Source organism: Theropithecus gelada, chromosome 7b (assembly GCF_003255815.1).
Source record: "Theropithecus gelada isolate Dixy chromosome 7b, Tgel_1.0, whole genome shotgun sequence".
In the NCBI taxonomy this organism is placed as follows: Eukaryota; Metazoa; Chordata; class Mammalia; order Primates; family Cercopithecidae; genus Theropithecus; species Theropithecus gelada.
Genome location: NC_037675.1, coordinates 66,298,372 through 66,324,210, shown reverse-complemented (window position 1 = coordinate 66,324,210; position 25,839 = coordinate 66,298,372). Strand labels below are relative to the sequence as shown.

Below are 25,839 nucleotides of genomic sequence, written 5' to 3'. Positions count from 1 at the left end.
AATCCACCCAAACAAGCACTCCTGAGGACTGGCTGATGCTTCTAGGCAAAAGACAATTAAAGAAACGCCAAGTGAAAAATGATGGAATCGGGGTACTAGAAACCAGGCAAACCAAGGAAAACAGATGCAATCTACAAGCTTTTCTCCACTATTCATATCTTTAATCCTTTATGTAAATAGAAAGCATGGGCACGAACGGCAGAGCATCACCCAAAGTGCAAAGGTCAGGGAAGAATATGGCTCCAGTGCTCGGCAGGGGAACCAATCTGTCTTACTGGAGAAGTTTCCTAGCATTTATCTAGAACATATAAATAAAGAACATGGAGGGGGGAACTGGTGCTAGAATGAGTAAGACAGCAAATAATCATAGCTGCAAAAGGTATATGATAAAATACCAAAAGGATCTTGCTATGATTTGTTTGCTTTTGCCTAATAATCTTAGTTACGTTTTTAAAAGCTATGTTTCAAGATTGTGCATATTTTGGGGGAATAGCAACAGAACAGGAATGAAAATGTAGTGAACACAAGGGAAAAAAACTCTTTTAACATTTTCCTTAAGAAGAATCGACACATACTGATTTACCTCAGTAGTTCTACTGGCTTCACTGGTATATACAGATCCTAATCTAATTTTTTTGATTGGATTAGACAAGTTAGAGACAGAAGAACATCTTGAACTAAAGGCCTTTGCAGCCTGATTACCTGCTATTATCTGTAATGTATTTTATGCTCCAAAATGTTCGTGCTTTTTCCTCCCCTATACTTTCAAACCAATGGTTAAGCCAGATGCTTAAGCCAGAGTATTAATCAACTTGTGCAGAAGCAAACCCATTTACACATAGGCAGTAAGACAGCTTTGCTATAGAAACCTCACAAAATGTATTTCTCAACTAAATAATAAGAAAATGGCATAAAATCTCAATGAGCCACTGCCTTAGAGAAATGGCTTATTCAATGAATTCCCTGTATGCCTCATAAGTAATCTGCCAGGTGAGGAAGCAACTTGCTCGGTACATCACACACTTACGGAGGAAAATAATAATTTCAAGCTAACTGGCATCAATCAGTTAATGTGATTTTATTGCACTGCACTCTCCTGGTCCACAAGGCTCTGTGCACCTCCCAGAAAAACTCTCATGTGCCTCTGGAGGGCCTCAGGGGTTAGACATTCTCATGATTTCATCAAACTCACTCAGAAGGTATTTACTGAGGCCCTGCTGGGCTTTCTCCTCCCTTCCTATCTCAGAGAGGTGAAGGAATACATTACACCATACAGTCATTTATATTGTGGTATATCATTTTATACCAAACAAACGTATTTTTAATTTCTAAAACAAAAGCATTTGTTTCTGTCTTATATTTTCACATTTATATAAAATAAGTCAAGTGATCATGACACCTGAGGACATCTGCATCACATCTGAATGATTCTGATGTGTCACTGACATGTCATCCTACGTGTCATTCTGGGACAAAGCGGCAGCTTCCCCATGATGTTCCTTAGGCTTGGCGTCTCTAATGGCAGATGAGCTCTAGAGTCAACCGATGTGGCAGCCTGTGCAAAACCCCACTCACCTCACATCCACCTCACCTCCGACATGCATGAGAAAGGAGCCGTCAGGTTGCTTCAGGGAGTACAAATACTGAAGAAGCTTCTCTCTGAGAAACAGGGAAAGAGGCAAGAGAGGCAACAGTCAGTGCGTGTCAGCAGGTGGGGAACTCCTCTGTGTTTCTGTCACTGCTGGCTTTCGCTGTACCTGTTAATGACGTCATAGGCCTCCTCGGTGCCAATGATGCACAATGCATTGACTGCTGCATATGTGGGTGCAAGGTGTGGATACTGACCGGGGCCTCCTCCAAAGCCACCTTCTGGGCTCTGACACAGCTCCAGGAACTGACACACACTAGGTACACAGCCAAAGGGCAAAAACAAAGTCAGAGAGCATTCATGTCAAAACACCAAATTCCCACTAGATTCCATGCTTTTCCAATGATTCCCCCCCTCCCTCGAAAGTGGGGGGGAACCTCTCCTCCCACCTGTTGAATATAACCTCTCCCCAAAAGGCTTACTTCTCTCCCTAGCTATCATCATTTCTGTCTGCCCTCCTCTGAGTTTTGTACTTAAGCGCTTGCCTGGTCATGAAGCAGGGAACACAAGGCTGGGAAGAAACTGACTTTCGTGGCTATCGGGTAAAAGTCTCCTGTGCTTCCCACATAAGCCTTTCCCAGACTTTCCACTCAACTCACTGCCCTGGACCTGTGGTACCAGCCTCCTCCTCCTTGCCTTTGGGAGCCTCCCAGCCTTTGAATTTTGCCAAAACATGGTGCTCAACTGCTTCTTTCCACACCAACCATCCTAGCATCACCTCGGCCTATCATGAACACGTAAAGAGAGGTCTTCTCACTCCCACTGCCACCTTAGCCTCTGTGGGCCACTGATTCCTACTCCACCAGTAGGAAGCAAGTTTTTTTTTTTTTTTTCTGCAGTGCAGTGGCGTAATCTCAGCTCATTGCAGCATCCGCCTCCCAGGTTCAAGGGATTCTTTTGCCTCACCCTTCCAAGTAGCTGGGATTACAGGCGTGCACCATCACGCCCAGCCAATTTTTTGTACTTTCAGTAGAGATGAGGTTTCAACATGTTGGCCAGGTTGGTCTTGAACTACCTGGCCTCAAGTGATCTGCCCGCTGCAGCCTCTGAAAGTGCTGGGATTAAAGGCGTGAGCCACTGCATCCGGCCGAAAAACACATTTTTAATGGAGCCTGCCTCCATGGCTGGGAGAATAGAAGAGAGGCAGGCTGCTCTCATGCTCAGCTTAATTGTGGTAAACGTAAGAGGAGCTGCACTGACTCGCCATGAGAATGCCTCCCAGTTTGTGGGTTCTTAGAGAATTCTCCACACTAATTCAAACAGGCTCCCACTCCCTCACTGAGGGGAGCTGTTTTCTGAGGGTTTGCCTCCAAGCCTGGCATCAGGCTGCCCAGAAGTTACAGTCCTGCTTTAGGTGAAATTCAGAGAGCCCAATCATCAGCCCAGGGTCTTCCGAAGTGCACCAGAAAGGGTGCCCCAGGAAAGCCCTGGTTATCAAGCTGTTTCTCCATAGCTCAGCAGGGTCACAGCCTTCCTGCCAGGAGAAACCTCCATTTAGAACAAGCAAACTGTCTTTGCAGTGTTCATGGGGCCTTCTTTCCTGGGCGCTTTCACCTCATTATTTCCTTGCTACTGCTGCCAGAAAGACTACATAGCCTACTCTCCAGGAAGACACAAGTTTATGACTGTTTGCCAACATCACATTTAATTACTTTCGATTTCAGACTTTCCATTATCTGGGCAGGGAAAGCAAAAGCAAATGCTGCTGCCTTGCTCTGTGAGTTCTGAAACGTCACAGGTTAAAATGCACACTTCTTCTTGCACCTAAAATTTTACTGTAGAAAACACAAGGATTGAAACTGAAGTTGAAGACAATTACGTGGCACTATGTTTTTTTTTTTTCTTTTTTTTGAGAGAAGGTCTTACTCTGTCGGCCAGGCTGCAGGACAGCAGCATAATCACGGCTCACTGCAGCCTCGACCTCCCCAGACTCAAGCTATCCTCCCACCTCAGCCTCCCACGTAGCTGAAATTACAGGCATGTGCCACCACGCCTGGCTAATTTTTGTATTTTTTATAAAGATGGGGTTTCACCATGTTGCCCAAGCTAGTCTTGAACTCCTGGGCTCAACCAATCCTCCCACCTCGGACTCCCAAAGTGCTGGGATCACAGGCTTGAGCCAGCGTGCCCAGCATGTGACACATTTTTAATGACAATTAATTTCTGTAGAGAACTTTAATTTGTTCCTACTTTCCAAATTGTCATCAACTCTTATGACATTTCCCAGAAACTAACAGTTAATAAGCTCATGCCCTAACAAAGGCTGGCCACACTAGCATACCAAAAGGTTTCTGTACCACAAAAACAAAAGGTTTTAGCTGATACAAAACTTAACAGCACATTTTTTAAAAGAAAGAAAGTGAGTCACCTGGTTATACACTCCCTTTCCCAGCTCCTAAGATAGAATCATGCTGAACGCAACACTACTGATCCTAAAGCCTCGAATTAGTTAGGATCTGAATGTACTAGACACCTTGATACCATCCCTCCATGCCAACCTCCTTCAGCTGACATGCTGCATCTGACTGTCTGGGGCTGTGCTAGAGAACTGGAAGTTGGGCTTCTCTTGATCTCAGACACTTCCGTATTACAGAACATTCTGATCCCAAGGCTTTCCAACTTGCACCTTAAGGCACTGGCAAGTTGACCATGAACTACCAGCCGTCATTAACAGACTTCTTAGCAATTCTGAAGACCAAAATGTTAATGATACTTCTATCCACTAAAAAAAAAAAAAAAAAAAAAAAAAAAAAAAGGAGCCAGGCATAGTGGCTGGTGCCTGTAATTCCAGCACTTTGGGAGGCCAAGGCGGAGGACTGCTTGAAGCCAGTAGTTCAAGACCAGCTTGGGCAACACAGTGAGACCCCAGCTCTACAAAAAAAATTTTCTTTCCCCACAAATGTAGGGTGAGAAAAACGTATCATAGAGACAAGAAGTTCACCAACAAATAAAAATTACAAGCAAAAAACATTGTACAAACTCCAAGTGGCATGTTTTGTGAAAAACAAGTATTCACAAAATCATTCATTTAGAATATGACTGAAAGCTGTAATACATCAATTTTCTTTAACGTCAGCAAGGCATTTCATTCTAGCTTACATGCCAATTACCAACAAAGTGGGAAACTATATTCTACATCACAGATTTTCAAACCCAAAATGTGTGCATCAGAATCTGTAGAAAGCTAATAAAGAATACAGAGACCCAGTCTTGCTGAGGTGGAAAAGATCTTGGGCCTCTGTATTTTTACCAAATTTCCAGGTGATTCAGATACATGCAAAGCTTGAGCCATCACTAACTAGTCCTTGCTACACAACTAAAATTACTTGGGGGGTGTTTTAAAAATCGCAACACCCAAGCCACACCTAATTCCAATTAAACCAGAATCACCATGGGTGGGACCCAGGTGGCAGTATTTTTTTAAAACTCCCCATGTGATTCCACTGTTCAGCCAGGTATCAGTGCTTCTCAAACTTGAGTTACATAGAAATCACCTGTGGAGCTTGCTAAACTGCAGCTCTAATTCAGTAGAAATAGATGGGTCTGACAGTCCTCTTTTTTTTTTTTTTTTTTTTTTTTTAAGGAGATGGAGTCTCGCTCTGTTGCCCAGGCTGGAGTGCAGTGGGGGGGCGATCTCCGCTCACTGCAAGCTCCGCCTCCTGGGTTCAAGCGATTCTCCTGTCTCAGCCTCCTGAGTAGCTGGGACTACAGGCGCACACCGCCACGCCCGGCTAGTTTTTGTATTTTTTAGTAGTCAGGGTTTCACCATGTTGCCCAGGCTGGTCTCGAACTCCTGAGCTCAATCTGCCCGCCTTGGCCTCCCAAAGTGCTAGGATTACAGGCGTGAGCCACCATGCCCGGCTGAGAGTCCTCATTTCTAATATGTTCCCAGGTGACAGCAATGCTCCTGGTCTGGGGACCCTATTTTAAGTAGCAATGAGATACATCTGTGCTGTCCAATGGGCAGCCGCTAGCCACATGAGGCAATTTAAATTTTCAATTAATTAAAATAGAAAAGTCAGCTCTTCAGTCACATAAGCCACATTTCAAGTACTCAACAGCTACCTGTGGCTAGTGGCCAATATAGAACATGTGTAGACATTTATAGACATCTATAGACATTTACAGAATATAGAACATTTTCATTATCACAATAAGTTCTGTGGGATACACCACTCTATCATTCCATCATTAAAGAGTGTGTAAATCTTGTAAGAGGGTCAAGTTCAAAGCAGGGATATGAGCGATTCCCTCTCAGCCTTATAAGGAGTTTACTGGGACTCTTAGGTGATGGCTGAGGACTGATCTAAAGTGGTTGATTCTGGCCAGGCATGGTGGTTCATGCCTGTAATCCCAGCACTTTGGCTGAGGTGAGGGGATCACTTGAGCTCAGAAGTTCAAGGCCAGCCTGGGCAATATGGCAAAACCCCATCTCTACAAAAAATATAAAAATTAGCCAGGCATGTTGGCACACACCTGTAGTCCCAGCTACTCAGGAGGCTGAGGTGGGAGGATCACTTGAGCTTGCGGAGGTCCAGGTTGCAGTGAGCTATGATTATGCCACAGAACTCCAGCCCAGACAACAGAGTGAGACCCTGTCTCAATCAATCATTCAATCACAATCAATGTTGATTCTAAACATTGTCATCAGTTTGGATGAAGGATTCAAAGGCATGTACAGAAACCAGTAAGAATAAAACAAATGAAATAGGTATAAATAGCAAAAATTATGCTTAGAGATGGCAGGGGTGGGGGATGGGTAAGGCACCTGAATACAAGATGGGAAATGACTAGGAACATAGCAGGAAAAGACCAGTGATAAGGGTCCACGAGTTGTGAAGAACAATAAAAATGCTTGTTAAAAGCATCATAGGCCAGGCGCGGTGGCTCACGCCTGTAACCCCAGCACTTTGGGAGGCCGAGGCAGGCGGATCATGAGGTCAGGAGATCCAGACTATCCTAGCTAACACAGTGAAACCCCTTCTCTACTAAAAATACAAAAAATTAGCTGGGTGTGGTGGTGGGCGCCTGTAGTCCCAGCTACTCAGGAGGCTGAGGCAGAAGAATGGCGTGAACCTTGGAGGTGGAGCTTGCAGTGAGCCAAGATCGCACCACTGCACTCCAGCCTGGGGGACACAGTGAGACTCCATCTCAAAAAAAATTAAAATTAAAATTAAAAATAAAAATAAAATAAAATTTTAAAAAAGCACCATAAACACAGTATTAGTCAGAACTGTATCTGGCTCTAGCCTCCATTTTCCACCTCATAGGGAATTCACATTAGAGTTGTAAAAATGACTAAATTTTTTTTTCAAGTATTTGGCTGGGTGTGGTGGCTCGTGCCTGTAATCCCGTGACTTTGGGAGGCCAAGGCAGGAGGATTACTTAAGGCCAAGAGTTTAAGACCAGCTTAGGCAATACAGCAAGACCTTACCTCTATTTTTAAAATAAAATAAAAAGCTTAATATTACAGACAATCACAATGAGAAAGCTACCCAGCAAAATACCTCAAATATACAAAGGATAATTACATAAACATTCTAGTAGGCAAAAACTGAGACTAATCTGTAGCAAGAAGTATTTAGGTTACATAAAAAACTTCAGCACTAGAATAGGCTATCATGGACAGACTGAAGGCCTAGGATAAGTTATGAAGATTATAGCTATGTTCTGCACAATTGGCAAGGTTTAAAGAAAAAAAAACAAAAAACAGAAAAAAAGATTACAGCTTTGGAAATAGGAACAGTCATCCATGGGCAGAACAGCTTAGGAGGAGATGTAAATGCAAGATGCATGAGCTGGCATCACATCAAGCTTGTTCTCGTACTAACTGTAAAACAGCGTCAGCTTGATACAGTGAAGAGGAAATCTCCTTCCCTAGGTAGAGTATGACAACGGACAGGTGAAGACGGGCAGCATCTCTTGTTGATTCCGGGTGGCCTGTGCTGCCCACAGAGTCAGACATGTTATTTGACTCTTCGTCAAGCACTAGCAAGTCTCTGGATGGCTGCTGTTCTGGAAGAACGGTCAGGTCGAAAGTTGGCTACTGTAGGCCAGGCGCAATGGCTCACGCCTATGATCCTAGCACTTTGGGAGGCTGACGTGGGCAGATCGCTTAAGGCCAGGAGTTTGAGACCAGCCTGGCCAACATGGTGAAACTCCATCTCTACTAAAAATACAAAAATTAGCCAGGCATGGTGGCACGCGCCTGTAGTCCCAGCTGCTTGGGAGGCTGAAGCACGAGAATCACTTGAACCTGGAAGGCGGACGTTGCAGTGAGCTGAGATTGCACCAGTGCACTCCAGCCTGGGGGACACAGCAAGACTCTGACTCAAAGAAAAAGAAAGTTGGCTATTTTAGAGTAGAGTTTCTCAACTGTTGACATTTGGGGCTCAGTAATTCTTTGGTGCAGGGACTGTCCTGTAGAGGATATTTAGCAGCACCCCTGACCTGCACTCACCAGGTGCCAACAGCACCTGGTCAGGAAAAATGCCCAGGAGACAAAGGCCTAGATATGGTGTCCTCACTGAAAGGTACAGAAACATACAAACTACACTTAAAAATTAAAAGGAAAAATATTTAAGAGGCTACTCCAGGGACAAGGTACTAATAACCTTTGAAACGGAAAGGATAAAACACTGAAATCGCAAAATTTGAATTTATCTTTGGAAAAATCTTACGAGCTGAAATATCCTAAAATGGTTTTTAAGTTAAAGGCAATTTTTAAATCTTACAGAAGCTAAAAACATTAACAGTGCGATGGTCTCCCTGTGATTTTTATTTTGCTCTGTTTCACTGAAGCTGCTTTCAGTAACAAAGAATGGGATTCTCATTAGAAGATGCTTCCTTCAGTGCCAAAACTATTAAGCAAAGCAAATGTACTTAGTCTAGTTTCAAAATATTAATTCATTTTAGGTAAACACATATAAATGTGTGCACATAACCTCTTAAAATAGGCAAGCTAGGCCGCGTGCAGTGGCTCACATCTGTAATCCCAACATTTTGGGAAGCTGAAGCGGGTGGATCACCTGAGGTCAGGAGTTCAAGACCAGCCTGGCCAACATGTTGAAACTCTGCTTTACCAAATACAAAAATTAGCTGGGCGTGGTGGCGCACCCCTGTAATCCTAGCTACTCGGGAAGCTGAGGCAGGAGAATCACTTGAACCCGGGAGGTGGAGGTTGCAGTGAGCTGAGATCATGCCACTGCACTCCAGCCTGGGAACAAGAGCAAAACACCGTCTCAAAAAAAAAAAAAAAAATGGCCGGGCGGGGTCGCTCACACCTATAATCCCAGCACTTTGGGAGGGTGAGGCAGGTGGATCACCTGAGGTCAGGAGTTTGAGACCAACTTGGCCAACATGGTAAAACCTCGTCTCTACGAAAAATGTGTGGTGGCTCCCGCCTGTATGCCTGTAGTCCCAGCTACTCGGGAGGCTGAGGCAGAAGAATTGCTTGAATGCAGGAGACGGAGGTTGCAGTGAGCCAAGATCGTGATACTGCACTCCAGTCTGGGCAAGAAAGCAAGACTCTTTCTCAAAAAAAAAAAAAGAAAAAAAAGAGGCAAGCTAAAGTCCTACCTGTGGACTGGACATGGTGGCCTCACGCCTGTAATCCCAGTGTTTTGGGAGGCTAAGGTAGGAGGATCAATTGAGCCCAGGAGGTCATGACCAGCCCAGGCAACACAGCAAGGCACACTCTCTACCAAAAATAAAGAAAACATTCCAGGCTATGAATACATTATTCTTGAAACCTCTGATACCAGCCGTAACAACCTGGCCTTGATGGCTTTGGTCAGCGGTCATAGCAGCTGACAAAAGTATTTTGTCCACTAGAGGGAACCCAGCTTACCATATTGTTCCCTAAACAAACAGAAGCACAGCAGTGAACAAAACAGGAAAGAGAAACCTTTGTGTAAGTGTAGGGGGTGTGTGTGTTGCATGCAGGGGAAAAGAAGGCAGGAAAATTTAATAAAACTGCAGAGCTAGACTTTCTGCCTCTAGGTCACCTTAATATATTTGTATGAAGAAAGAAAACTGAACGCATTTCAAAGCATTTCATTTCCCTGTGCAAGATAAATAAAAAGGCAATATTCTATTTCAGCTAGTCTTAAAAAAAATCTTCTATTTATATAGAAGTCTTTAAGATTTCTCTGTATCTTACTAAAAATAGTCTATTTCCTTATGGGTCAGAGCCAGTAGGCTTTGTTCATAACAAATGTTATCTGTACCTAGAAGTAACTACCTCCTAGGCACAAAGCAAAATTCATTATTGGAAAGTCTAAGAAATGTTTAAAAGTTCATTAACTCAATGCTCAGAAGAAACACAGGTAAAGCTTTTAAGGCACCTGTGAAGCAGAAACTCTCATTAACTGTCAAGTGGTTTTTGAAATAAGGACAAATCAAGCTTATTTTTAAACCATTCCTTTAATTACAAAATAATAAAAGATCATTGTGAAATTTCAGAAAATGCAAATAAGCTTAGAAAAAAGTGTTTTGTTTGTTTGTCTTTTGAGACAAGAGTCTCCTTCTGTTACCCAGAATGGAGTGCAGTGGTATGATTTCGGCTCACTGCAACCTCTGCCTCCCAGATTCAAGCGATTCTCCTGCTTCAGTCTCCCAAGTAGCTGGGATTACAGGTGCCAGCCAACACACCCAGCTATTTTTTGTATTTTTAGTAGAGACAGGGTTTCACCATGTTGGTCAGACTGGTCTTGAACTCCTGACCTCAAGTGATCCACCTGTCTCAGCCTCTCAAAGTCCTGGGATTACAGCCGTGAGCCATTACATCCAGCCAGAAAGTTTTTCTTTTTTTTTTTTGAGACAGAGTTTCCCTCTTGTTGCCCAGGCTGGAGTGCAGTGGTGTGATCTCGGCTCACTGCAACCTCCACCTCCCGGGTTCAAATGAGTCTCCTGCCTCAGCCTCCTGAGTAGCTGGGATTACAGGCATGTGCCACCACGACCAGCTAATTTTGTATTTTTAGTAGAGACGGGGTTTCTCCATGTTGGCCAGGCTGGTCTAAAACTCCCGACCTCAGGTGATCCACCTGCCTCAGCCTCCCAAAGTGCTGGGATTACAGGCGTGAGCCAATGCGCGTGGCCTTTTTTTTTTTTTTTTTTTTTTTTTAAGACAGAGTCTCTCTCTGTCCTCCAGGCTGGAGTAGCGTGGCATGATCTTGGCTCGTCGCAACCTCCACCTCCCTGATTCAAGCAGTTCTCCTGCCTTAGACTCCCGAGTAGCTGGGATTACAGGCATACACCACCAAGCCAGGCTAATTTTTGTATTTTTAGTAGAGACAGGATTTCCCCATGTTGGCCAGGCTGGTCTCAAACTCGACTTCAGGTGATCCACTGGCCTTGGCCTCCCAAAGCCCTGGGATTACAGGTGTGAGACACCGCGCCCAGCCCAGAAAGTTTATAAAATCACTTTTAACCCTATCGTCCAGAAGTAACTACTACATGTATCTTTCTGGTTTTATCTATGCATATAATCATCTATATTTTAATATATATAAATTAAATCTTTTAAACTATTTTCATTTCACATCTCTCTATATAAATACATACATTTTAACATACAAATATACACATTCATATATTTATTGAGACAGGGTCTTGCTCTGTTGCCCAGGCTGGAATGCAGTGGTGCTATCATGGCTCACTGCAGCCTCAAACTCCTGAACTCAAGTGACCCTCTTGCCTCGGCCTCCTGAGCAGCTAGAAGTGTGCACCACCACACCCAGCTATTTTTATTTTTATTTTTGAGATGGAGTCTCACTATATCGCCCAGACTGGTCTTGAATTCCTGAGCTCCAGTGGTCCTCTGACCTTGGCCTCCCAAAGTGCTGGGATTACAGATGTGATCATGCCTGGCCACATTTATAAATTTTTTAATGGTTATATTTCATTGAATGTACTGCACCATAAATGACTTATGTTTTATTTTTTAAATTTATGTATTTCATTTATTTATTTTTTTGAGATGGAGTGTCACTCTGTCACCCAGACTGGAGTACAGTGACACAATCTCGGCTCACTGCAACTTCCACCTCCTGGGTCCAAGCGATTCTCCTGCCTCAGCCTCCCAAGTAGCTGGGATTACAGGTGTGTACCACCATGCCCGGTTAACTTTTGTATTTTAGTAGAGATGGAGTTTCACCATGTTGGCCAGGCGGGTCTCAAACTCCTGGCCTCAAGTGAGCCACCCACCTCAACCTCCCAAAGTGCTTGGGATTATAGGCCTGAGCCACCACGTCCAGCTTTACATTTAAAAAAATTTTTTTAAACATTCTCTACTGTTGATTTTTTAATTTAGATTGCTTCCAATGAAAGGCCCTTTAAGGGCTCCTCTCATCCTATGTGACACTGCCCCAAAAGCGGTGCTGACACTTCCTCAGAAAAGCCTTCCCTACAAAACACCAAGTACACAGCCTAGAAAAAAACTCAGTCAATTCTGGCTCAAGTGCTTCCACCTCAGGCACCCCGTGACTCTCTCTTCCAGTTTCTCATGGGTCTGCGGCCTCCTCCATCTAGTGTTCGGACCGAGGCTCACAGAAATCCCCCATTTTTTCTTTCTTCTCTCACACCCGACTTTCCCATTGTGTAGGAGTGAAGGGAAAACTTTCCAAATATCCTGATTATGTAGGAGTGAAGGGAAAACGTCCCAAACTATCCCCAGGCCCCCGAGCTGGTATTTCTAAAACACACAGGGCTGGATGTTGTGGCTCACGCCTGTTATCCCAGCACTTTGGGAGGCCGAGGCGGGTGGATCACCTGAAGTCAGTAGTTCAAGACCAGCCTGGTCAATATGGTGAAAGCCTGCTTCTACTAAAAATACAAAAATTAGCCGGGCATGGTGGTGGGTGCCTGTAATCCCAGCTACTCAGGAGGCTGAGGCAGGAGAATTACTTGAACCCGGGAAGTGGAGGCTGCAGTGAGCTGAGATTGTGCCACTGCACCCCAGCCTGGGTGACAGAGTGAAACTCTGTCTCAAAAAAAAAAAAAAAAAAAAAAAAAAAACACCACATGAGCCTTTCTTTGACAATTAAATTCCTGTTACTGCAGAAACTGTGTCCAACTCTCCTTCCAGTGCTGGAAGCAGCCAGGCTTGCAGTGGCATCCCGATGATCAAAACAATGCACTTGCCTCTCCCTCAGAAAGCATCCTACGTACCACAAGGGTTAATGGCCTAATTCTTTATTATCTTCCCCATCCACATTCATCACAAGACACCCTGCCCAGGAAGTCAAGAATGAGAGGTTATTGTTAAGACAGAATGAATGAGACAATGTCCAGTTCTGTTCTTCTGACCTGACAATGTGACCAAGGCAGGGGCTCTGTGACCAGAGAGGGGCCCCGGCTAGCCTCTGTGTGTCCCAGCACAGCTGCCTCCTTGTGCTGTGGAGAAACGAACCTGGCTCAGAAGTCTCTCATCCCAGATGCCTCGCCCTCAGGAGCACCAGAGGAGGCTGAGAAATTCGAGATGCTGCCTAGAGCCCATTCTGCCTCTCAGCGGATCTCTTAGATCCAATTCCTGGCTGCCCTTTCTTCTTCCAGGTATCCCTAGGACTGGAGTCATGATCAGTCTTTTCTTCTTTAATATATAAATAGTGATGAGTATCTGGGAATGAGGTGCCAGATCAAGAATGCCATCGGTACAAGGATCTTGGGAAGAAGCTCAGTTGCTTGGATCTCTAATCATCAAACAGGTGTAGGAAAACTGAGAGTCACGGCATTTGTATGCCACGCCAGTAACACGTCCAGTCCCATCAAGAGCTGCACGGTCCCTCCAAGTACTGGGAGCAGGGAGGTACTTCTACAGAGGTGCGTAGGAAAGGCAAAGGCATTTTTGTTCACTAGACGGGCACATGCTTCCCCACAGAAGCTGTTCAAATGCATACTGTACTTTCTGGCAAAATCATGTCTCTCAGAGTTGATGATTAAGACTTTTCTCAAAGACCAGAGTCAAGAGCCAAAAGAAAAGACCACAGAAGAAACCAGAATCCTTCTCTTGGAAGTTCAAAGTCTTGTTCTACCCACCAGCTTACATTAGGTTTCTAAAGTGGAGGAGTTTCAGGAAGTTGCCGGAGGTCATGAGAAGGGCAAGGATTTCTTTGTGGCACTGTTTTTTTCCATTCCAAACAAATAAAACAGAAACAAAACAAAACCCCAAACTCAAAATATTTCAGAGAACACCCCAGATTTCCCAAAGTCAGACTCACTCTGTAGCCACTATCTGGGGGATGGGTTCATCTAGCAGTTCCAAGCTGTGCAGGATCCAATAGCAGAGCCATGGGCGGCTGGCATCCAGACACTGGGAGAGAGACAGGAGAGAAAACATCCCTTATTCACAATCACTCCAAGACACTGCTGCCAAGGCCGTATCTGTCTCACTCCCAGCAGCCTGGCAAGGGGGAGGAGGGCACCCTTGCTCAAACAACAATCAGTGAATAAAGGACACTTTGCTTTGTGGCCTTAGCCAGGAGCTGAAATGACCATCTGTTAAAAAAAAAAAAAAAAAAGATAACAGGGCCAGGCGCGGTGGTTCATGCCTGCAATTCCAGCACTTTGGGAGGCCAAGGTGGGGGGATCATTTAAGGTCAGGAGTTCAAGACCAGCCTGGCCAACATAGAGACAAAACCCTGTCTCTATTAAAAATACAAAAATTAGCTGGGCATGGTGATGTGCGCCTGTAATTCCAGCTACTTGGGAGGCTGAGGCAGGAGAATCACTTGAACCCAGGAGGCAGAGGTTGCAATGAGCCAAGATTGCACTACTGCACTCCAGCCTGGGCGACAGAGCGAGACTCCGTCTCAAAAAAAAAAAAAGAAAAAAAAAAAAGAAGAAAAGAAAAGAAAAAAAAGACAACAGGATTAAAAAGAAAAGGTGACCCTGAACCCAGTGGATCCCTCCCTGGCAAGCATCTAAGGAAGGCTGAGCAGAGGACTTCCTACAGGCCAGGAGGTTAGGGGCTGCTATTTTCTCAGTGTAGAACCAAGGAGATATATACTCTCTGAAGAGATTTTCTGGCTTAATTCAACCACTGATTCAACAAATATTTGATAGTATCTACTTATGCCAAGCACTGTATTAGACACTGGGGGCATGATAATAAAATTTGGTTTCTACTCTTTATTTTTTTGAGACAGGGTCTTGCTCTGTCACCCAGGCTAGAGTGCAATGGTATGATCTCAGCTCACTGCAGCCTCAACCTCCCGGGCTCAAGCAATCCTCCTGCCTCAGCCTCCTAAGTAGCTGGGACTAGGGGCGCACACCACCATGCCTGGCTGATTTTTTAAGTTTTTATAGAGACAGGGTCCCACTATGTTGCCCAGGCTGGTCTTGAACTCCTGGGCTGAAGCAATTCACCTGCCTTAGCCTCCCAAAGTGCTGAGATTACAGGCATGAGCCACCATGCCCGACCTGGTTTCTGTTCTTGAGATGCTTGGGATATAGAATGCCTGTGGTTACCTGTAGGGGAAGAGAGCACCGGACAGACATATAAGTTACCTCATGTCTTTCTGGAACCAACACGTGTACATATACCTGGAGAAATGCTGTAATGGGCAGAAACAGAGTTTTGAGGGAGCGCATGGAAGAGACTAATTCTGCCTGGGGAGCTAGGAAAGGCTTCCAAAGGTGACATGCAGACAGCTCTTGATCATAATCAAACCACAAATGATTATTGAGCATTCAAGGCTAGGCAGGGTGGGTAGGAGTACTGCCCCAGTTTTATAAATTAAAATATATAAATGAGGTCCAGAGATTAACCTTTTTCAGATTATAAAAATAGTAAATGTCAGAGCTGAGACAAGAACCTAGGTTTTTAGACTTAATCTAGTGTTCTTTCCATTGGCCCAAGCTGCCCTCTTCAAAACTGTGCTGATATCCCAAGCTGTGGCTAACCCGCCACCTAGAAGGCAGGTTGCTGGGCTACTGAAGACACTGCCAGGGATGCAGCCTAAGTTTGAATCCCAGCTCTTCACCTTACTAGCTATGTGCCATTGAGCAAATGACTTAATTTTGCTATGCCCATTTCATTATCTGCAAAAAACAAAAGAATGATCTACCTCACATAGTTATATGATTTAAATAAGAGAATGCAGCTGGGTGCAGTAGCTCATGCGTGTAACCTCAGAGCCTTGGGAGGCTGAGGCAGGTGGATCACTTGAAGTCAGGAGTTCAAGACCAGCCTGGCCAACATGGTGAAACCCCATCTCTACTAAAAATACAAAAATTAGCCAGGTGTGATGGTGTACACCTGTAATCCTGGTCACTCAGGAGGCTGAGGCAGGAGAATTGTTTGAACCTGAGGCGGAGGTTGCAGTGAGCCAAGATCATGCCACTGCACTCCAGCCTGGGAAACAGAACAAGACTCCATCTCATAAATAAATAATGAGAGAATGCATGGTAAGCTTTCAGCAGCACACTGTTCAATAAATTGTTAGCTGACATTGGTACCAACTGTATCATAACTATTGAGGACTTGAGTTAAGGATTGAAAACTGATAGCCCACAGGCCAAATCTAGCCCATGGATGCGTATTGTTTAATTGGAAGTAGCTGCAACATTTGTCAGGAGAGTCACGTGAAAACGTGGATTTCCAGCTTCATTTGGGGGGGGGTGGGGGGAAAAGATGATCAGGCAACCCTGGGTCTGCATTCCTGGATGGCAGCAATGGGCAGGAACGGAGTAAAGGCACAGGGCCTCCAGTTAGCCTCAGTCTCCATGCAGCCCACTTCACTGATTTATGCTGCCTGCCTGGGCCCCACAGGCATTTGAGTTGGCAAATCATTGCCACAAATAATCAAATGTGGAACCCAAATAAAAAGCAGATTAAAAACAGAGACACTGCTCTATGTTAAGCAGGGCAGAAAGACTGGAGCCTTCCTGTTCACATTCACCCTTTGCCTGCCCTCAATCCATCCAACATCCGTCCCTCTCCACCGCCACCCAGCCCTGAGGTTGCTCTGGGAAATATTTAAGATCTACTCTTAAATAGTAAGTGTTAAATTGCAAGGGCCACTCTCTATACTGGTTCTCTAGTCAGTATAGAAATTAGATCTTATTATAAGAAAGGGTTTTTGTCTCTTTAATGAAGATATGAAAAGTAATGTACTAGAAGAAGTGGTGAAGTTGGAAAATTTGTAACCACCATGATACAGACTTAACAGGTTTGGACAATACTCCTCAACAAATGAGCAAGAAATTAGATCAGCTTATAGGGCAAAGGGTTAAGGGTGAACAGGTAACTGGCTTTTAGCCAGCTGTCAAGGGGATCTAGATAAAGCACGCAAACCCCTCACTCATCATCTAGTAACAGAAGAAAGCCCCACCCTATCTAGGGTGCTCCCCTCACTCCAGAAGAAACTGGGTTCTGCCCTTTCAGGGCTGGAGTCCCAGCTCTGTGACAGTACTCTACCTCCTGCCAGAGCCACAGAGAACAAAGCGTGACTCTGCAACAAGTCAGCCCCAACAGTCTTTTATGTTTAAATAGAAAAAGGAGGAAGACTTGGACAATTTGACAGCAAGAGTTCCTGGGTAATGTGTTTACCTCATAGGCGTCTGTGAGTTGTCGAAGGCCTCTTTTCAGATAATGGAAGTGCTTCTCCCTCTGCAAAATAAGCCTGGAAAGACAAACAGCTTGTAAGCCCATTCTAATAGCTTATGCTTCCACCACACGCACATATACGCACATACACACACACAGGTACACATTCAGCTTCAGGACGTCCCTCTGCAGTCACTGATTGGATAACCAGCAAGTTCTCTGGTTCCAAAGAGCAACTAAACCCGAGAAAAGAAGCTCTTGTCTGAATGTCTCTAAAGCATCTGAAAACCACGCCAGCTGCCATTTTGAGTGAGATTTTGGTCTCCTAAAGGCAGTGACTTTGGGCTAACGGAAAAGCCACAATGCGCACACACAGCCAGGCATGGCTGACAGTCCACCCAGAAACTTCCTCCAGCATCTAAGAACAGATATCTTTGTAGCTCCCCATCCTGTAAGCAATTTAAATCTGAGTCTCGCCACGTCCCTGCCTCAGCCGCTGTCATTTCAGTTACCCCTTCTGGGATGACTTCTTCAAGGTCTATAGTGTGTACCCTGCCTGCCTCTCAGTTATCCATCTATTATTCCCTCCCTGAAATTCCACCTCCCACGTGTGACCCACAGCCCTGGCCAGAGGACCGTGTTCTGCAGCCAGTCGCTGTCCTTGGCTCTGAAGTCAACAATACTGGCTTTAAGATGGAATGTGCCGCCCATGGCCACCTGCACAGGCCGGGCAAAGCATGGAGGCTGCACTTCTTTCTTGGTCTGGCAGAAGGAGCCTGTGTGACTAGAGAAGGAAGGAAAAAGCACAGATTGTCAAGATGTTCCCTGCGCTTGCGGATTACAGAAACAAAGGAAACAGAACCATTCCCTTTGCTAGGTGTCAATTCCACAATTGTTTATCAAACTCCCACTGTACTCGGCTCAGAATAAGAGCCTTCATGTAGTCTTTTTTTTTTTTTCCTGAGACGGAGTCTTGCTCTGTCACTCAGGCTGGAGTGCAGTGGTGTGATTTCAGCTCACTGCACCCTCCACCTCCCAGGTTCAAGCGATTCTCCTGCCCCAGCCTCCTGAGTAGCTGGGACTATAGGCATATGCCACCACGTCCAGCTAATTTTTGTATTTTTAGTAGAGACAGGGTTTTGCCATGTTGGCCAGGCTGGTGTCGAATTCCTGACCTCAGGTGATCCACCCGCCTCGGTCTCCCAAAGTGCTGGGATTACAGGCATGAGCCACCGCACCCGACCCTTCATGTAGTCTTTACTTCAAAAACTTTCAATTTAGAAACGAGGTAAGTGTATCAATGGCTACAAGGAAAGAATGGGTAGGTTTTGTAAGGGAAAAACATAAAATACTACTGAGGTTCAAAAGAGAGGGGATATCTCATGAAGAAAGGAATGATCAGGAAAGTTTGTGTGAAAAAGGAGGAATGTGCGATGAGCGGCCCTGGCAGAAGGAGAACATTTTAATTCAACTTTAAATAGCTGCAGGTAGCTAATGACTGTTACGCAGCACAGGTATAAAGCGCGCAAGAGGAGTGACAGGTGGGAGAATCTGGCCTCAATACAGGGATGAAAGAGGAATGGGAGAAAAGCAGCTGGGACCCTTTTTCTTTTTTTTAAACAAGAATCTGGGATGCTGACTGAGGTATTTCTACTCAATTTACTAGGCAAAGGGAAGTCCTGAAGGTATTTGAGATGAGAAAAGAAATGATCAGAACTGCACTTTAGAAAAACAGTAGGTACTGAGTATGTGTCTACAAACTGAAGTAACTGAAAACACTGCAGTGGGCAGAGAGATGGGGTGGGGAGGCAGGGTTAGAAGCGCTAAGGAGCTGACACAATTGGGGCTACTTAGGGCCCAAACTAGCGTGTGACCCATGGTCAGTTGACTTTCAGATGTGTGGGTTTTAGGATGCTGGAAGTGCATTCAGGTGGGGATGTCAATCAGGCTGCTGGACACACACATGGGGTTCAGGAGAGGGATCCAGGTTACACACACAGACTGGGAAGCATTTATCTGCATGGAAGTGACAGGTGAAGCCACAGAAGATGAGAGGGCAGAGATAAAAGTTTGAAAACAAAACTGTGGGAAGACCCATCTCTAAGGGTTTAGAGGAGAACGAAGAGCCAGCGAAGGAGAGAAACAGCAGAGTTTACATATGCTGGGGAAGAGCAAAGGAAGTGTCATGTCACAGGCCATCAGGGAGGACAGAATTTCAGGAAGGTGTTTAACAGTGGCAGACGCTGCAGCAAGACTGAGGGAAAAGACAGCAAACCATAGAAGGGCCGGAGACCTCCAAGAACATTCAGAGCAGAGGTGAAGGCAAATTGTAAACAAGAGAAGGCTAGACTCAGTTTCTCTTTCAGGAAAGTCCACTCAGGATGCAGGGAGCACTCATCTGTGTGGGCAGGGTATCCAGCACTGGGGTAGAGGCTGCTCTGTCCCCTAGAGCGACAGTCCAGAGGTGGACACAGATGTGAAAATGACAAGCAGAGCCCTGTCCAATAAACACTGTGATCAGCTATGAGAAGAGATGGAGAGTCAGAAAACTCTTTCCAAAGGGAACAGCATTGAGGCTAAGGCTGGAAGGACATGAGTTAAACAGGCAAAATGAAGAAAACATCATGACACATTTAAGTTAGTTTAGTTCCGCTGGATCAAAAGTACAAGGCAGTAAGCAGAGAAATTCCACACTAAAAATGCAAAAGCCCAGAGGAAATCCATCAGGGAAGGTCCGTAAAGAGGACGGAGGAGGGCTGGAATGAGAGTATAGTAGGAGAGGTGAGCCTGGAAGAAGGAAGGATTCTACATTCTTGGAGCAAGAAATGATGGGTTCGAAGCTAGCGAAATACAGGACTCTGATGTGGGAAGGAGGAAACAGGAAATTCAGATGGGTCAACCTCGATTTTCTCAGGAACTAGGAGTCAAGATGGTGGGAGAGCTGTGGAATGGCCACAGTGGTGGGTATGTTAGGGAATCTACATGAGACGAATAAAAGGATTATAAGGCAGTTAGCGAAGGGCCAGTGAAATTAAGAAGTGTAACATGTTGGTGAAGCCAGTCAGCAGCCTCAGGAGAAACCAAGCCTGCTGACACCTTGGTCTTAGACTTCTGGCCTCCAGAACTGTGAGAAAATAAATCTCTGTGGTTTACTGTGCCCCATCTGTGATACTGTGTTATGGCAGCTCAAGCTAATACCCTCTCCCGTCCTTCATTCTCAACTCACCTCTATCCAAAAATCTTTTCTGTGTAGGAAGTTAAGAAAAGATAGAGCTCTTCCTATTTTTACCTGAACAATTCAGCCCCAAAACCATTCAATTACATGGAGAATAAGAGAGGCTTCATGCAGGACTTGAGGGGGTGCAGGGTTGGACGCAGGGTGTCAGCTCAAGTAGATGAGGAGGGCCCCCGTGTCACTGTGCAGAGGGTGACAGGAGAGCAAGTGGGTAAATCTATTAAGGCTACAGGAAGTCAGGTTTCCACTGTCTGAGAAGGAACTTGCACATCTGTGTGTATTGGGTAATGATTTAAATAGTATTTCTAATGAGGGGTGAGCCCACCGGGCTTCCAGACTCTTCGCAATGTGCCTCCACCCACATTACTCTCCAACCTCATCTCCACCCCTGAGCTCTGGTCATGCTGCCTTCTTTGAGCTCCGTTCCTGGCTTTACCACATGCTGTTCCCTCTGCCTGGAACACTCTCCCCATCCTTTAAGTTAGCCACCCCTATTCCACCTACAGATTCAGCTTAAATGTCACTTTCTCTAAGAAGCCTTCCCCAACTTCCCAATCCAAATTAGATTCTCCCAGCGATTCTCTCTCTTGGCCGGGCGCGGTGGCTCACGCCTGTAATCCCAGCACTTCGGGAGGCCGAGGCGGGCGGATCACAAGGTCAGGAGATTGAGACCACAGTGAAACCCCGTCTCTACTAAAAAAAAATACAAAAAAAATTAGCCGGGCGCGGTGGCGGGCGCCTGTAGTCCCAGCTACTCAGGAGGGTGAGGCAGGAGAATGGCGTGAACCCGGGAGGCGGAGCTTGCAGTGAGCCGAGATTGCGCCACTGCACTCCAGCCTGGGCGACAACCTGAGACTCCGTTTCAAAAAAAAAAAAAAGATTCTCCCAGCGATTCTCTCTCTCAAACTATCCCATTGGTAACTGTGTATTTGTGTTCATTTGTTTAATATCCACCTCCCCCACTAGACTAAGAGCCCAGCAGGGGCAGGCCCAGGGCTAGCCTTGCTCATGCTGGCTTCCCTCAGCCCAGCAGAGTGTCCTGTCCTTTGGAGACTCTCTAGATACTGATGCTGAAAGGATCACAAAGGCAGCAGAATGGAATGACAGCAAAGCCACTTCCTCCCTGCAAACCTGGGCCATCCTGGGAAACATGCATTTGATTGTGACAGATGAGAGGACAGGAGATTCAGTCCATTGCTGGTTCCTGGGGACTTTCTAAACTCACTAAAGCCAGGGGCCTCTCTAGTCAAAAAATAAGCACCTGGCATGTAAGTAATAAAGCAATTGAGGAAAGGTGAATTTATTTGTAAGACCTTGGAAAGAACAATAAGAAGAAGAGAATACATCCTCTACCTGCTCAGGATCTGGGAAATTCTAAAATTGTATCACATACAGGAATGGCAGAAAACCCGGGAGCTAAGCAGGTGCCTGTGAGAGACCTGCCTTGAGAACTTTAACTCAGAGTATTCCGGCTTCAGAGCCATTGCCAGCACTTAACCTCCAGGGCTCTATTAGCACAGGGACATTATCAATATTTCTCACTTCTGAGGAGCACCAGGCTCCTGTGCCCAGGAGAAAACAAATTTAAAATTACATGTGAGATAGGCATCTGTGTAGTTTATGCATTTCAGGTTTCTTATTAAAGCCAAGGTGATACATGCAAAAGGGTACATTCAAAAGGGTGTGAAACCGTGACAATACCCACAGGGAAGAAAAAATGAATTTTCATGGGAAAGCAGGACATGAATAAACAAAACCATGAAAAGCAGCATGGTCAAAAAGTTCCTTGGGACTGACTACCTCACTCCAGGTAGACAGTCTCAACTTTAGAGAAGAAAATAATTTCTGGGAAGGGGATTAATTGTAGAATGTACTGACATTCAGCTACAGCCTTGACTTTGAGCCCAGTCTGCTATTCAACTTTGGCCCTGGAATGCTGAAAAGGCAAATGCCGACTTCAGCATCATCACAGGCATCCCTGGACCTGTGCGTGGTCTGTGGTCCTGGGCGTGTGTGTGAGTCTGTCCCACTTGATCAGCATCATGACCTCAGACACACAAACAAGCCCTGCCGTCTAGATTTACTGCTAACAGCTGACCATGCACTTTAGCTAACAGTGAAGGTTACTTCCTGCATTAAAGTGTCAGACTTTAAAATTTTGGCTATTAAGATGTTAAATATTGAGACTGTGATAATAATTTAAAGTTCCCATAAATTTTCTAATTTATTCTTATATCCTCACTCATTCTATGATGGTGATGTTTGGCTTCAGCTTTATATTGATATGTTGATTTATATACTCAGCCATTCAGTCAAAATGTATAGTATCTCCAATATGAATTAGCATCCTTTAAAACACTCAATTTCATAGGCAACAATGATAAAATGGGTAATTGTGAAATTCCTGAAACTAACCCAGAGCCCTGATATATTCTATTTCCACAAGGATCCAAGCCCAGGAGGAACACATTTTTTTCCCCACCCATACCTGACCTACTATCTATGAATCAGGGGATTTCACTCCTTTAATATCATCTACCATCGCTCCCAAAAAACAACTGCTTCCTCCCAGACTATAACCTCCCATTTCCCCTCATATCTCAGTGTGAATAAAAGTCTTTCTTCAGCTCATGAGCTAAGGAAAAACAAATTTTCAAAAATGAATGAAAGAGACCAAGGGCTCTATCCTGATGGTAAATGAAAAGGGAATGTCAAATCATCAAAGGTTCGTGTAGGAAACAGAGGTTGTGTGTCCCCAGAGCCCAGGCAGTAGACAGTAACTCAGTCCAATCGGGTGAGTCATCGGCTTCAACTACAACAACAAAGCCCCTCTGAAAGCAATCACCCACACCCTCACCATGATGAAGTCTTGTCCCCTCTGGGGAAGCTAAGCTTGAACCAGCTTGTGCCTAGGGGCAGCGAACTGCCAAGGATACCGTTATATTTAAGAGTGCTGTTCTCCCAAGCTGTTTAAATAAATGGCGTCATTTGCTAATCTCTAGCTGTGTCTCATGACAAGAGGAATAATTCATTTTATTGAGGTCAGAGCATTGGGTTAATGCAGAGATTTGGTTTAGCAGTTAAGGGAAAGACTATACTACTAAGCTGATACTTTTCCTCCTTTCCTTCCCCAGGGAAGGAAGATGAAGTTAACCCTCCCACCTGTCTTTCCCTATGAACACTTGCCTCTTCCAACTGTTTTCTGCCATGGCTAATCAGAAAAAGTTTCTTAAGGAAAAAGTGGCAAAAAAAAAAAAAAGGTAACAAAGTTGGACCCATTTATAATGTTCTAGTAAGCGTAGTACCTAGACACTGACTTGCTAGGATTGAGTCTGTTAGGAGATCTCAAGAAGTCAAGAGACATGAGGAAGGAGGAAAGGCTGAACTTCAGACCTGCGACTGACTTCCCAACCAGAGTGAATCAGCCAGTGGCCTAACCACACTTTGTTCAGAGATGTCAAGGAAAAGTGTTCTCTTGGCCAGGTGCCGTGGCTCACAGCTGTAATCTCAGTACTTTGGGAGGACTGCTTGAGGCCAGGAGTTCAAGACAAGCCTGAGCAACACAGTGAGACCCCCATCTCTACAAAAAATAAAAATAAAAATAAGCTAGGCATGGTGATGCATTCCTATAGTCCCAACTACTGGGGAGGCTGTACTGAAAGGATTCACAGGAGTTCAAGGCTGTTGTGGGCTATGATCAGGGTACTGCACTCCAGCCTGGGCAACAGAGCAAGACAGGGCAAGGCAGGGCAGGACAGCACAGGACAGGACAGGACAAGACAAGACAGACAGAAAGGAAAGAAAGTGAGAAAGAGAGAGAGAGAGAAAGAGAGAAAGAGAGAGAGAGAAAAAAAGAGAGAGAGAGAAAGAAAGAGAGAGAGAGAAAGAAAGAAAGAAAGAAAGAAAGAAAGAAAGAAAGAAAGAAAGAGAGAAGAAGGAAGGAAGAAAGGAAGTAAGTTCCATCATTAAGATAAAATGGTGACCACACAGTTTTAGGCTACTGATCAATTTTGATGGCTGGAAATGTAACAAATAATAGTTTCAAAGAAAGAATCTGTGACTGCATGAGAAGTACTAATACGAGAATGAAATAACCTTATGAAATTCTAGTGTGACATATTACAAAACACTGGAAGAGAAAATAAAGGTTCAAATTAAATAATAAATTTCTTCCTATAATTCCCTTTTCAAAATACCTGACCTAACAGGACTCAGAAGACTTCAACTTGCTAAGCTCCAAGGAAAACAAAAGGCATTCTATTTCTTGTTTGAAATTTCATCCTTGGGATATGCTACACAATTACTAACAGGGAGCAGACATGGAGAAACTCAAACTTCCCATGTTTTTCCAGTCAAATAATAATCTACATCAAAGAAATCCATCCCTTGCCATCTCCCTGAACTCTAAACGTGTTTCAAAGTGCAATACGAAAAAGAAAAATCTGGGCCGGGCACGGTGGCTCATGCCTGTAATCCCAGCACTTTGGGAGGCTGAGGCGGGTATATTACCTGAAGTCAGGAGTTTAAGATCAGACTGGCCAACACGGTGAAACCCTGTCTCTACTAAAAATACAAAAATTAGCCAAGTGTGGTGGTAGGCGCCTGTAATCCCAGCTTCTTGAGAAGCTGAGGCAGGAGAATCACTTGAACCTAGGAGGCGGAGGTTCCAGGGAGCCGAGATCATGCCACTGCACCCCAGCCTGGGCAACAAGAGTGAAACTCTGTCTCAAAAAAAAAGAAAAAGAAAGAAAAAGAAAAACCTGAGAGTTCTCATCTGAAGACCAGAGCAGCAGGCCACCACTAAACAAAAACCTGGAATTCCCCTCTCCATCTTCAGACCTCAGAATCCAGACCCCAGGTAACACCTAGCAACTCAGCTCCAGTGGAGAATCGCTCTAAACAGTATTCTACCAGAGGGAGGAGAGGGGGTCATAGCATATCCAGGTAGCCACAAGGACAAGAAACACCATTACTGCAGCAGATGCTCCCCGTGGTTAGATTCCCTCAAGGAGGAAAGAAGAAAGGCTTACGCAGGATGGTGCTTTCCCAGATCCCCTCAAACTCCTAACCACAGCTTACCTTGGTACAAGGTGGTTGAACTTGTAAGAACTGAAGACCTCTTGGATCTTTTCTTCTACTTTTGCCTGGAAAGGATGCAGGAGATAGGAGAGAGAAAACAAATACAGATGAGACCTCCATCAGCTTTTTCTTCCTATTGCCACAAATGCCTATTGGCGAGGGTTGGTTGGTATGGTTTGGAACTTCATAGTACTGTTAAGACAGGGGTTCTGCAGGATGACAGGCTTAGGACAAGGCAAGAGGGAATCCCCTGTACCATGTTGGCATCACAATGGACTTTTCCAGAAACCGAATCCATAATATCCAAACTAATGGCAGTTTTGGTGTTTG

The 25,839-nt window shown here is 44.9% G+C and overlaps 2 protein-coding genes across 3 annotated transcripts in view; one reads left to right on the top strand and one right to left on the bottom strand.

The window, feature by feature from the left end:
• Positions 1-23,728, top strand: part of MAX (MYC associated factor X) — a 97,158-nt gene extending 73,430 nt beyond the window's left edge. For both annotated transcript variants that reach the window (XM_025392271.1, XM_025392269.1), the window contains one exon: positions 23,565-23,728. In XM_025392271.1, the coding sequence (XP_025248056.1) occupies positions 23,565-23,645 (81 nt within the window). In that variant the 3' untranslated portion in view covers positions 23,646-23,728. The remainder of the gene's footprint in view (positions 1-23,564) is intronic.
• FNTB (farnesyltransferase, CAAX box, beta) overlaps positions 1-25,839 on the bottom strand; it is a 77,897-nt gene that overhangs the window by 33,041 nt on the left and 19,017 nt on the right. The window contains exons 2-6 of the mRNA XM_025392258.1: positions 25,510-25,574; positions 17,199-17,271; positions 13,867-13,958; positions 1,758-1,904; positions 1,576-1,659 (exon numbers count right to left, since the gene is read on the bottom strand). Coding sequence (XP_025248043.1) covers positions 1,576-1,659; positions 1,758-1,904; positions 13,867-13,958; positions 17,199-17,271; positions 25,510-25,574 — 461 coding nt within the window. The remainder of the gene's footprint in view (positions 1-1,575; positions 1,660-1,757; positions 1,905-13,866; positions 13,959-17,198; positions 17,272-25,509; positions 25,575-25,839) is intronic.